The 13,816-nt window shown below is 39.0% G+C and overlaps 1 protein-coding gene across 2 annotated transcripts in view; it reads right to left on the bottom strand.

The window, feature by feature from the left end:
- Positions 1-548: 548 nt before the first annotated feature.
- Positions 549-13,816, bottom strand: part of EPHA7 (EPH receptor A7) — a 170,443-nt gene continuing 157,175 nt past the window's right edge. For both annotated transcript variants that reach the window (XM_037392606.1, XM_037392608.1), the window contains one exon: positions 549-4,322. In XM_037392606.1, coding sequence (XP_037248503.1) covers positions 4,127-4,322 — 196 coding nt within the window. In that variant the 3' untranslated portion in view covers positions 549-4,126. The remainder of the gene's footprint in view (positions 4,323-13,816) is intronic.

Genomic DNA, 13,816 nt, shown 5'->3' on the forward strand with positions numbered 1-13,816 from the left:
GATAAACAAAAGGAACAGCTACTGTGGGACAAAAGCTGAAAGTCTCACCTCATGACACCCTGTAGTCCCATGAGTAAGGCAGTGTTGAAAAATATACTAATACCAGTACAGCATTCATTTGTTTTATCTTCCCCATCTGGATGTTTCTCCGTTCACTCAGACTGTTCCCTGCTCCGCACGCCAGAGTTGGTGGAGGGTGCTGCTAAACATCCAGCTGTCCTTTTCAGTGTAGATGGATGTGCCTAATCTGCATTTATAGCTTCTCTGAGGAGGGAGGCCATCTAAGAGGCTGAAGGCTATTCTTAAATGCACTTTATGGATCTAATCCTTAACAATTTTTCACTCTGAAGGTTGTATAACCACTCGGTGTGAACCAGTAGGCAATAATAAGGTCTAAACTCTATTTTTAAGGTTTCCAATTAATAAATATAAAGGCCAATAGCTTGAAGGTTTCCCTCCCCCCTCCTGAAAAATACAGAAGTGAATTATAGCAACTGGGCACTTAAGTGTGTGCAAAGATTCCTGGACTGAATTAATTAAAACAAGACTTAAGCAAAAGTACTTTTATTAGTAGTAAAGGGAAATGTGGTATCTAAGAACCGTCAGATGAGAAAGTTTGATACAAAATGATTTTTAAAAGTTAAATCAGAAGCTGCCTGTAAAGAACTGTAAAATGATTTCACAATTTTGAATGCCATTTGCAATAAAGTGGTGATGAAATTTGATAAAGCAGAAGGAAATGCACGAGGGAAAAATAAGTCTAACTATACATACACAGGCAGGGACTACAAATTTACTATTGCTTGAGAAGAAAAAAATAACTAAATAATATTAGACAGCTTTCTGAAAACATCAAGTCAAGCACTCAGTATCAAGTAGAAATGTGAAACAGGATATCTGGATGATTAAGAAAGAAACTGTAAACAAAATAGAAAACATATATATATATCACTGTATAAATACACTGTATCGCTATATCACTGTATAAATACATCATACACTCTTATGTTGAATAGTTCATGCAGCCCTGGTCATTCTATTTCAGAAGAAAGAAGGGCAAGACAGACAGAGACAGAAGGAGGAAGCAAATTCACAGGATCTAGGACAAATTCAGACTATTAAACATAGTGTACCCCCCAGATTTAGGAAGCATTTGAGCTGTACATATTGGATACAGAGCCCTGAAGATGTCTGGAAGTCAACAGCTGAAGGTGTCCCTAATCTGATGGGGAAAATGGAGGCCTTATAGCAACAGGACTGTACCCCTACCTGGCAGGACACCCGCCAGGTACACAGGGCTATGTGGACTTGTGGTTTGGGTCAGTGCAGCTGTTCTTACTTTAGGCACAGCCAAGTATCTTCTTGGAAAAGCTGACAGGTAACAATAGGAAAGGATTGGCAGGAAAAGTATAGGCAAGGTTAAAAAAAAAATTATAGGCAAAATAACCATGCTGTCCTTTACTCTCAGAATACATTATGATACTCTTTTTTTTTTTTTTTTTTTTTTTTTTATCCCAACCTTTTTCCTTTAACTCCATTTGGCTACTTCCAAAATCGTGCATCCAGTTATGCGTCTGAACTCAGAAGGCAGGTCAAACTGCAATTTCCAGAGTTTACGGCACCTTTCCCAATTGTTTTTGTTTGTTGGTGGGGTTTGTTGTTTTTTATTTTAGTAGCAGAGGATGGGAAGATGCCACACAGTGGAATCCTCTCTGAGGGCCAAGAGACAGGTACATATGTCTTCCATATCTGCTATCATGCCAGAAGCAGGGGCAAAATTATGCAAAATTTGGAGCTTGTCTAAATATAATTAGTAGAAATATTAACTAAGTTTTGATATTGCTTTATGGTGAATCCATTATTGCAAAAAGTTGTAGGCAACTGAATTAGTGGGGTTCTTTCAAATACATAAAAATAGATGTAAAAAATTCTCTATTATGGGGAGATACTACGACACTGCTTTGCAAGCTCTTCTTTAAATGATACAAAGACTGTTATAAAACTTTGAGCTACATTTGATTGTAGAAAGAATTTAAACAGGATAGGTTTGGTAAGTTGACATCACAGCTATATGATTTAATTCCAGTATTCATTCAATAATGGTAGAGAGAAATTACTGAGGTGGGCTGATTCTTTAAGCACTGCTGAGCATTGTCTTAAGTCTCTGTACCTGGTGTGTTCTTTAGTAGCTGAAGTTGCTATATTGACAGAATAGGTCCTGTAAACTTCATTACTAAAATGGTACCCTGAGGTGACAAGAGTTTAATTAACTTAAGCAAAGTTCAAATTGAAGACAATTTAAAAAAGTGTACTTGGCCATTGCTGCCATTTGAGAATCCAGTAAACCACCATTTGACAAAATCTTCAAGAAAATGATGGACAAACACAAGCAGTTAAAGATTTTTGGTAATATTTCAGCTATGACTTTGAATTGTCTCCTCCTCACCCAGATGAATTATCTGAATCCTATCCAGAGTCACCAAGATATTCTTAAAGGAGGTCGTTGTCTCCACTAGACAATACTTAAATCATTCCACTGCTAGAAGAGACTAAAAATGGGCATCATATTGATAAGGTGTCACAACCACCAACTTGATATCACTCTGGTGTACATTCAAGATGAATGACTCATGCAAAGCTGTGTTACCCTGAAGGAGAAGAAAAATTTATCCAGTGCTGTCCGCTAAAACTTGTAAGAAAAAATACAATGAGTAAGTACCTATAGTACCCTAAACATCAATACTTTGCGGTTAGAAGTACCGAGCAAAAAGTGTCTGTGTATGCCAAAGTAATAGAATACTCCATTACCAGCAGTAGTCTCTCAGCTGTCATCCCAGTACATGTGCCAAGCTAGAACTGTGTCTCAAAACAGTTTCACTGGAGACAGAAAGATCTGAGCCTTTCCAGTGTGCTTTCTGATAAACTTTCACAGGCAAAATGGAAGAGATGTGAGGAGGATATAAATGGAGACATGGTCTGCAGCAAAAAAGTGACTTCCTGTTAGCAGATCTAGTTAATAATTCCTAAAGAAGTTGGCAAAATGCCTTTTCTCAGGGAGACAAAGTAACTGGTTTTGCTCTTTGCAGCCTAACCATTAGACATGTCTGATCACTGAAGCAGAGAAGAAGGAAGTGAAGAAGATATTAGATTGGCCACTTTGCAGCTTTCTTACTCCTGAAGAATTCTTACCTTGAAAATCAGGGTAGTTTAAAATATCTGACAGACTAAAAATGGCAGTTTTCCAGTTTCCTTGTAAAAACAACACCAATTTTCTAGAAGAAAAACAAAAAAAAGCCAATCCAACATAATGAAAATAATTCCCAAATTTATCAGAAATTTTCATGAAAAGTTATAAAATGTATTTTTTTTTCAGTGAGCAAAATCCCCATTACCGTTTTCTGTAATAATGAGACAGTTCTAAAAGAAACTGCTCAAATATGTTTCTTCCCTGTTTCCGTTTCACTGTGGGCGTTTTTATTTCTGCTTCTTTCTGATCTAGAATGAAAGGACATTTTGAAATGTCCTGGATTGGCTGAAGTATTATAATTTTGCTGAGTATTTCTCAGCAAGGGCTGTTTGTAAGTAGTGGCAAAGCCTCCCATTGATTTGTCTGCATGAGAAAGGCTAACAGGATGCTCTATGCTGCTTTCTACCAGTAGCATCGTCAGTAGGAGTAAATCTGTATCATCCCAGCTTAAATTTCTTCCCCAGCAGGATCTCTGGAAATGTTTGATTTAGCTGCTTCTCCTTCTCCTTTGCTCTTCTATATACATATTTTGTGCATAAGAGGGGGGCTAGAAAGAAGATGGGGAAGCAGGGTTATGTTAGTGTGAGGAACTTCCAGGGCAGGCTTCCAGGGCAGCTTTGCGGGCTCTTCTCTCCCTAGCAGCATCGCCATGTCCTGCTTCGCCATCCTCCTTAAATCACCATGCTCTTCAGATGTGGTCTTTCATTCTTGGCATTAGTCATAATCCTCAGCTTGTCGGGTGTGTGTTCTGGCCTCTCCCATACACCTCTGTTTACTCTTCCTCCTGTTGCCAGTCTGTTCCTCCCTTCTTCTCCATTCCTTTCCATGCTTCTTTTCTACATTTCCATTCTCTAATCCCAACTACAGTCCTTATGCGCATTAAAAAAATGCCTCATAGCGTTCACTGTGCCTCCAAACCAATCTCATGATTTTATGGTTATAACTCTTGTTTTGCTTCCCCTTTCTGCTTCCTTTGTCTCCTGCCATTATGCCATTTCTATTCAGGCTGTCATCTCTTCTGGAAAGGGACTTTTCTTGTTCTCTGTTTTGCAAAGCACCTGGCATGTTTTTGGTTCTGTCAAACAAATAATAACAACAGATATGAAATTGGCAGTGCAGCAGAATCCTGATATCAGGAAGTAATAGAGGCAAATTACACTATCATTCTTGTTGCCATGTATATACCACTACTTGACAAAAAATCTCATTGACTAGCTAGGTAAACATCAAAAACCCCAAAGATTCCCAAGCAAACACCTCTAACATGAAAGAAATGTAGTTTCATGTTGGATCTCAATGACCCACAGGGTTACACTTCACAATTTCAGTACTGGAAATAAAGGAAATGAATGAGGGGCAGTCTTTCAGATGGGTGTTTGGGTATAAAATTAAGGACTGGGAAAAGATGTAGGTAACTCCTTAAAAGAAGGAAGTAGGAAAAGAGTGGAATGGGTGTGTTCAATTTAAACTCTGCTTAATTAAAAGAGCATACACATGGTAAGTAGATTGTAGCATGTAAACTAATAGACTCTCCTTTAGCCTAAGTGATGTTACCAGAAGATCTCAGCATTTCTGAAGAATCTAACAAAGTATTTTAACTGACTTGTCCCAGTCATTACATTATCATTACATTATATTAGGCGCCCAAAGACAATGTTTACGTTATCTGTGTTGCCAACACCCCACCCCCTACCCCCGGAGTTTAAAAAAGGAAAGGAAACAAAAAGATGTGGCTTTTTCTGTATGTTTAGTGATGGGCTAGCCATATGAAATCTCTGAAACAATATAGCTTTAGGACTAATGGATATAGGCCAGGACTGAATAGAAATTATTTTACGTATGGTTAGCAATCTCTTAACTAAATTATTTGAAAATTCCTGAGAGAAAAGCAATTTATTACAGATGTTGAGACAAGCCAATGTAACACTAACACTAAAGAAAAATAAACCAGCAGAGGAATGTCCCCCTGCCATACCAACCAATATCCTTACAGTTGATTCCACAGTAGTATCTGTCATTCCAGCACATGGATTAGATTATTTAACAGTGTGAATCAAAGGGAAGATAGTCATTCAAGAGAAGAGTATTCTAAATACATTGTAGCATGCCATACATCTCTGTCACCAAACTGGACGAAATGGGAGCAGATGTTTTATGATAAGCTGAGAAGAGGACCCGACAATATTAATAGCCATAATGTCTGAGGCTTAGTAAACAAAAACCAAAGCTAGGGAAAGCAATCTGATGGAGGGACAGAATGTTATTTTCTGTCTCTAGCGTAGTGTCCTGGAGACTAATTTTACATGAAGGGAAGGTATTAACTAAGCTAAATCTTGCTTCTATTAGGTTTTTTTGCACCTGCCCTTTGCAACCCTAGTAATGCAAGGAATGTGTGAGAAAAGAAAGCAGGGAAAAGGAACTCTGAGGAGAAATCCTTTCCAAAAGGAAGGCTTTTTTTGACTTAGGAAACTGATAGTTTCTTTTTACTGTTTTGAACGCAAGTAAGTCTTTGAATTAGTAAAAATGATTGATATGTGAATTTATTCAAAGCTAAAGGCAAATTGTAGTCACAAACAGCACACAGATGCATAGGTATTTAAAACCTCAGGTTACATTTTTATTGGCTCTGTCTCTACTGACATTTTTTGGTCAGCACCAGGATGAAGTTCTCCAGATCAAGAGACTCATGAGATAATTTACGTATACCCTGCACTGTGGCACTTCTCATTGCCAAGAACTGGTTTCAGCAGAGCAGAGACCAGGTGCAAGCTAACAAGTATGAAACATCAACAAATGGGAGATGAGGATCCCTACGTGACACATGGCAAATCAATTCGATAATTTCCTTGCATCTGTATGACCTAGCTATTCAGTATCATAATGTTTCATTTCTAGCTGCCCTGCTGTCCGATGTCATTCCAGGCCTGAATTAGATACTCCATCTCTCTGAAAAGAGATGGAAACCTAAAACAGTTTGGAGAAACTGAAGGACCATCAAAGACAGCGGATAAACCAGTTGACAAGCTCTGCTGAGGTGAGAATAGGGCTTCAGTTCTTGGCTGAGGTATCTGTACAGTTGGATTTAGTACTCGTTTTTCCTGACTGATGCATGCCAAGGCCATCCCTGTGTTCAATAACGAGACAAAACTAACACGTGCACAGGTTACCACTGACACTGTAACTGTCACAGAAAGGAAATCCAACAAGAACTAGTTCTCAGAGGGTGCTGGTATGCCATCATGTATTCCAGCAGTAAAGCTGGATGTGTCCTGAGGAAACTATTTTCAGGGATTCACAGCCCCAAACCTTCTCTCGATGTAGATGCTTAAATTAATCCTTTCAACAGGAAACACATGTAAAAGAAGGATCAAAGAGATCATATGCATCTCATCCAAGAGTTGAGCAATGACAGAAGGATATGGAAAAGTACAGTGCTTGCAGACCAGGCTGTTAGCTCTGCTGGGACATGACAGGACACTCAACCACTTCCAAGAAAAAAAACCCTCCATTTTACGCAGAACAACAGCCTCCTCATTCCTACAGAGGTGTCCTGAACACCAGTTTCAGAGTAAGAAGGAGGGGATTTCTGGATGGGAAAAGTGCTTCAGGAAAGAAAGGTTGTAGAGTGCAGGAAGGAATTTCAGAGGTAGTTTTGTATTAGACTTAGCCTAACCAACCTTTTGCCAGGAGAAGCTGCAGCTCAAAGTGTTTGGCAACATATGAATACCTAGAGAGCCTCCCGCTTCCCACACAGAGGTTGGAAGTATCATGTTGGCCTTCTTGTAATACCTTTCCACAGTCCAAACTGTAGAGTCAGTTTTAGCCTTTCTGTGCTTTTCTCACCCAAGAGAGATGTAAAGTTTCCATATGTTCTCAGAAAAGAAGGCAGCCATTCATCAAATCACAAAAAAATGTGAGCCTTCCTGGGAACAGAGGTAAAAGGATGCCAGACAGATGTTACATTTTCATCAGCTATGTATCTTGAGCTACAGGTAGCCATGACACAGCTGTCAATAGGCATGAGGGCAGTCAGTTTTTTGGCTTGTTCTGGCATTTATGCTAGACGAGGGGAGAGAGGGAGCTTAGTAACAACTGGACATCACCTCTGTGAGATCTCTCCATACATACAGCAAGTGGCTTCTACCAATTCACACCGCATTCACCTGCTTGCTGACGCTCACTAACCTTAGCTAACAAGGGCTTCCATCACCAAAAGGCCTTAAATACAAACCCAATGGAAACAACACAATAGAACTTAGGGTCTAAGCACTGCCATGTGTAGCATACTGTTTTGTGAAAGTATGCTGTGATGGCTCGATGACAGACATGCAGATGTATAACTGTATGCTAAGATATGTGGTTTCTGTTTCTCTGGTATCTAAAGTGAAGCACTGTTAATTTAGACCTGAAAATTAACCTTAAATATTATGCAACCACTTGTAAAAGCATTGCAAAATATATAATATCCATTCCTCTAGGATTTTAGATTAAAATAACTTGACAGCATCTGATGTTTAAAGAAAAAGACAGATTCAGCTTTACACAATCCTATTTCAAAATACAAGCGTAAAAATAATATTAACTGCTTTAGAGGCTTACTTCATAGGGCTCTTTTTTTTCCTTTTCCATAATTATCAAGATAATTTGTTATACTGAAAGAAGGTAATACTTCTGGGGTATATCTTCATTATTTTTCAGCAAATAATTCAGAAGCAGATAACACAGGTAAAGCATTAGTTTCCATAAGATTTTCATTAATTCAGCTATATTAGTTTCATAAAATCCATAAGAAATAGCTTTATGATAGTATAAAAGAATGAGAAAGGAATTTTCCCCCATTCATTATGGTGAGTATGAAATCCCAGAAGGCAACTCTTTCCTCCCACTGCTCTAAAATAGTGCCCTCACCAGGTGTTTTGATCTCTGCCATTCAGCTCCCTCTTAGATTGTACTGTCATTAGAAAGATTTTTATATTATTTTAAACATACTTCGTTATCTTTTATCATTGCTGTTACTGGGCAGTTCACATGTAACACTGGCTGATTCAGGTCTTCTGAATTCAACACACAGCCCCTCCCCCATACACACACTTTTGTTTCCTTTTGTTTTGACCAACACTAATGACTTCGGCGCTCTTAAGTGCAGATCACTTAGAGTGATCACCCTGACCCGTAGCTTGTTGGTCATAGATAGACATTGCATTTATTGTTGTGCGGGTACCAAATGTTCTTTCCTCACTGTTACCTCCTACTTAAGCCCCAGCGAAGCATGGGTGCTGCTAGGTAAGTATAAATGACTAATGCCCGCTGGGGAGGAATGGAAGTAGAGCATAATGCAAAAACCAGGCTCCTTCCTCTTGGCTGGGGAAATACCCCCCAAAACAGAGGCACCTCTGCACAAAGAAACAAACATGGACACCCGCAGAGGGACTTTGTTGTGATACTCAAGTACTGCAAGAAAGGTACCCTCTGGGAGACACCTCAATGTTAGGCAGTTTTATGGACAGGAGGCAGCTTCTGACTGAGATCTGCAACAGACAGCACAGTCTATCGGGGATGCTGTTGCCAGCAAGTAGGAAGTATCAAAGAGAATTTGTCTCTTGCACAAGTTTAGGTAATGTAAGCATTGAGGCAATTTTTTTTCTTGAAAAGAGCACTACAAAGAAAAGCCTGAAAGCTTTTTTTTTTGCTTTTTTTTACCCGCTCTTTTCCCCACCCCCCCTTCCTGCTCTCGGCAGTGGATGAACGGGAGTGTGTAGAGAAGCTATATCGCAAGGTGCGGCCTTTCTCTTCACAAAAGCAATCAATCGCTTCTCCATAGTACTGAGGCTCAGTAGTATTAAAGGAAAATCCTCATTAGGAATCCGTCCCAGTGCCTTGCTGGCCCAATTTCTTCCTGTAAGCTTATTGACCTGGATTTGAATCTAAACCTGTCTTCTTCTTCAGCAGCCCATGAGGGTACAAACTCTAGCTACTGGAGAAGACGACACTGCTATTTTGTATAGAGTAATGTAAGGGAGGACTTCAAGAGCAACTCAAGTAAGAGCCCTGGGATGAAATGGGCTGAGGGCAAAGGCTCTGTGCCACAGAGATCCTGAAAGAGAAACACAAAGATTGCCCAAAGTCACCCACAGGTTGAGCACCTCATCTCAGTTTCTCCTCTTCCACCCAGAGAGTCCTCTCTCACCCCATCCAATCCCATTCTCCTCTTCTATTGTCTGGACCCATCTTACTCTTCCACTGATCCCGCATGGAAGTGCCAGTGCTGCCAAGACCAAACAATAAATAGTGAAGACTTGGTCTAATTCTGTTACAGATTTTTTTTTTTTTACTAGTTTGTTCTTATGGGCTTCTAGATTTTGCATTTGTGGTCTAGTTTCAGGCACAGTGACAGAGGATATCTACCACCCAGAAAACTCCATACATTGCTAAGTGGAGTGTTTTACTGAAAGCTGCACACACAGATTTCCCATAGACCCACCTCTTTCACTTTCTGAACAAAATCCTAGCCACCACTTAAAAACTGCCATTTCTGAGTAGCCTTCAGGAAGTATCAGGATGATTTTACTAATTATATTCCAGGCAAATCAGATTTCTCATGCAATTTACTACATGCAACCTCAGTGGGAAAACACATCCAATTTACAACTATGACTGGAAAGAACACTCTGGAGAGAACTAATCTGAGATTCCTAGAACTTCTCGCTCTTAAGCTACACATGCATTCTTGGCATAGGCTGGTTGGTCCCTGAGGAAAGGCAACTGAAACATGTTTTGCAGGAAACATCTTAAAAATGGACAGTGCAGCCATTCAGGAAGCCAGTGGAAGCTGGCATAGTAAAACAGGTTGAATGATAGTCAAGAAATTGCCTGAGTAATGTTTCTACAGACATGACATGTGAGGGATCAACATGGACACATTATATCTATCATTCTTCAGTCTAGCCTCCTTCAAGCCAGATTTGGATGTACTAGTAAAACTAATGGATGACTTTTCTTCTTAGTGAGATGGCATCTTTTGGAGCAGGAAGTTTGTTTCTTTTGTAAGAGATAAAGTCATGGTTTTATTGGTAATTCTAAGGAAATAACCTGAAGATAATTTTTATTGCACTTGATAGACCTTACAGGTTGCTCAGCATTTTTTTTTTTTTTTTTTTTTTTTTGCACAAAAGAGGAAGGCTTTAGTTATGGACCTGGGGCTATAATGTCTCTGGTTTATAAATTACTTTAAATACTCAGTCAAGGAACTCTAATACCAGCGGCACACATAAGTCTTTGTGCTTAAGCACTGAGTGTGGTTTCCAGTGTTGGCCATATTATGATCCATCAGATGACCTCTGAGTTGTAGTATTTCATTATTAGTATTAATTATTATTAGCAGCACAGTTCTACAATTGGTTATTTGGTTCAATTAAATACGGAAGCCTTGGTCCATGGATGAATAGGTTTTCTGTTCCTCATTTAGCTCTTCTGGCACTAGACATTATGTCTTGTTTTGTCCAAGATTCATTTGGCTGGCTACACAAGTTTTGCATGGCTGTATCACATCTTTTTTCACAGTCTATCAAGACATCAACTCTTTTTTTTTTTTTGACTTGTTGTTCTTTTTTTGGTCATTCTAATTAGACATTAATTTCACCCAATTTGTATTGTATCAGCGCTAAAATCTGCTATCATTACTCTAGATTTAAAGAGAACTACTCTAAAACCTTCTGAGTGTAAATATCATCAGAGTTCATGTTTTATTTTCGGGCTTTTAATGTAAAATTCTCCTTTCAAGTCTCTTTAAAGTCTGCTTGAATGAGCTGTGTATTACCAGTGGCTTTCCCATCTGTCTCAATTTAGTCTCTTTGACAAATTCCAATCTGGCCTGAGGAAAAATCAGAGTACTGAAACCACTCCACATTAGATTATTAGGTATATTTTATTAACAGTGTCTCTTTACTTAAAAAATCTTGACACTCCTTAACTCCCCTGCCAGCAATGTCTTGCGGAGCCCTACGTCTTAGACTCACACATTCTGAATGACTTCTTGCCCCTCTCTCTCCATTCCCTCCCATCTTCTGACTTTTCACTACGTACAAAAGTGAGGGTTTCCTTTTTAACCCTTTCATAATCTCGCTGGAAATAATCTACAGTCTGTACAGCATGCAGGCTCCACATGACTTCTTTCACTATCAAACTGCCTAACCCTTACCCACCATGAAAATGCACTGAGAATTTAACAGATTTTATAGACACACTAGTTTTGGCCCTTGGCCTGTCCCAAGAGATTTTACTTTAAATGCATGTGTTAACTATTGCAACTTAAAAATCTCACAAAACCAAATCCAGAGAGGAAAAACTCTCACAAATGTAGCTTGCATTCTGCCACTACTCTTTTATCAGGATATTGCAGATTTTGTGCCTATGGTTTAACCTCTTATATTTTTCAAATTCCTATACGGAATGTGTTACAAAAATGGTGAGCCCAGCCATACTTTGGGTTTCGCAGGTCATTTGTTGGACTGGGATTTTCTTTCTTGTCCGTGTTTTTTTTTTTTCCCCAAACTTTTGTATTACCTCCCCCCTCCCCTATGTCTCCCCAGTCCTTTTTGCAGGAAATTTAATTACAGAACTGCCTATTCCCAAGTAAATAGAAGGCTGCACTAGGCAAACAATAAAGATCTCTGTTTAAAAGTAATTGTTGGCTATGCTTGACAAACCTTGAGGGAATAGGAGAGAAAATACAGGCTGCTGCCCGGAATTTCTTGTTTTACTAGAAATTAGTTTGAAGCTAAGAATTTTGAGTAGTCTTGCCCAAATCTACCATCTACAAATCCATTCCAAGTTAGCGGGGGGGAAAAATCACCTGTTTCTACATATCAGTTAATTCATCAGATGTGCAGTCCTAACAGACCCTGAACATGCACAAACCCTGCAGTGCTAGTTGCTCAGCAAATCACAGCACCAACTGCCTGATACCCCTGCAGCACGTGCTGCCCGATTTACCGTCAGGCAAGAATTTGTATCATACTTTTCTCAAACTGGGCTTGTCATCCTGTCTGGGAACTGTTCTCTTCCACAAGTACCCCAAATGTCAGTCATTTAAAATAAAATAAAACAAACAAACAAACCCCACCAAACCCCAAACACATATCATGAGCATACTGCTTTCTAACTGCACGAAGGGAAGTAATGCATTAAGGAGCGTTAGCTCTAACAAGTCACATATATATTTTTGAAAGGTGAAATGACCCTTTTTGGGCTGAGTTGGCCTTCACGTCTCACAGATGGTCAGTGGATTGTTTCATGCCATTACTGGGCAACAGAATGCCAGCTGAACCCACCCTTGTGGCAGGGTGCCTTGGCATCACTTGGTATTATAGGTGTAGTGACATGATAACCATCTCAGTAGTAACCCGGGAGTCGCAGAATTTAAATCAATCTCAAAATTGCTATATATGAATTATATTAGAAAGTTAAGGACAAATTATCATTTTTTATTTCAACTACTAACCAATAAATGTAAAAAAATACCAACAACAAAACAAAAATAAACCCCTTCATCCCCCACATTAAAGCAATAGGTTTTGTAACATTCAAAACAGTGGAAACTATTTACTGTATATTACTATTAGTGGAGAAAAGCAAATTTAATTTAAAATCATTTTTTCAAACTCCCTCAGTTGATGCCAGATAACTCCAGCTTAAACAAATATAAAAACCTCATTTTAAATGGAGAATAATACAGACAGAGCTCAATTATTGAGATATTAAGGGCAACATTCAATTTGAGATACATTTAAGCATCTTTGCCTCCTGGAGATTTTTACATGACAAGGCTTTAGATAAACATGATTTTGCAAACAGCAACTATCATATCTGATCACATAACCTCTGTAGTGAAGCAGTATGTCAGCAAATATTTCTGATTATTTAAAATATTAAATAACTGTAATTTACTAGGCAGGTCTTCCTCAGAACAATCACAATTTTTTTCAAGAATTAATACCCACATACAAAAAAGCATTTAGATGATCTGTTACAAATCTTGGAATAAAAAAAAAATAATCACCTCTCTCTGTGATAAAGCCCAGTTTAAATACATTCTGGGACAGACTGGCAGTGGAGGATCTGCCTTTCTATGACACTCAGCTTGCGGGGGGGAAACTGCAGCAGCCAAGGACATATAGGGTAGAAATCACCTCACCTAACTATCTAGACATTTGATGCCTAATTTAAGCTAATCATCTGGGGTCCCTCTACAGGTAATGGAGATAAGCATTCCCAGAGGGAGATTCATCCTGCTTGTCTTAGGCACATCTCTTTTAGATGCTTGTAGATGGATAAAGTCAAGAAAGATCAGCCTCACTGACAGCCTGATAATCTGTCTTAAACGATACACAATTTCCAAATTCAATAAAATTAAGCCAGAACTGAGATAATGTCTTTGTTTCATCATTTAGCCTTTAATTCTCCCTCCGACCCAACTTTTTCTTCCGTTCCTCCCACGAACATCAACTTTCTCTGGCACTTTATTTTTCTTACGCTGGACTATGTTTTCCTGGAACCTGGGGAACTGCAACC

Source organism: Falco rusticolus, chromosome 6, assembly GCF_015220075.1.
Source record: "Falco rusticolus isolate bFalRus1 chromosome 6, bFalRus1.pri, whole genome shotgun sequence".
NCBI classification, from domain to species: Eukaryota; Metazoa; Chordata; class Aves; order Falconiformes; family Falconidae; genus Falco; species Falco rusticolus.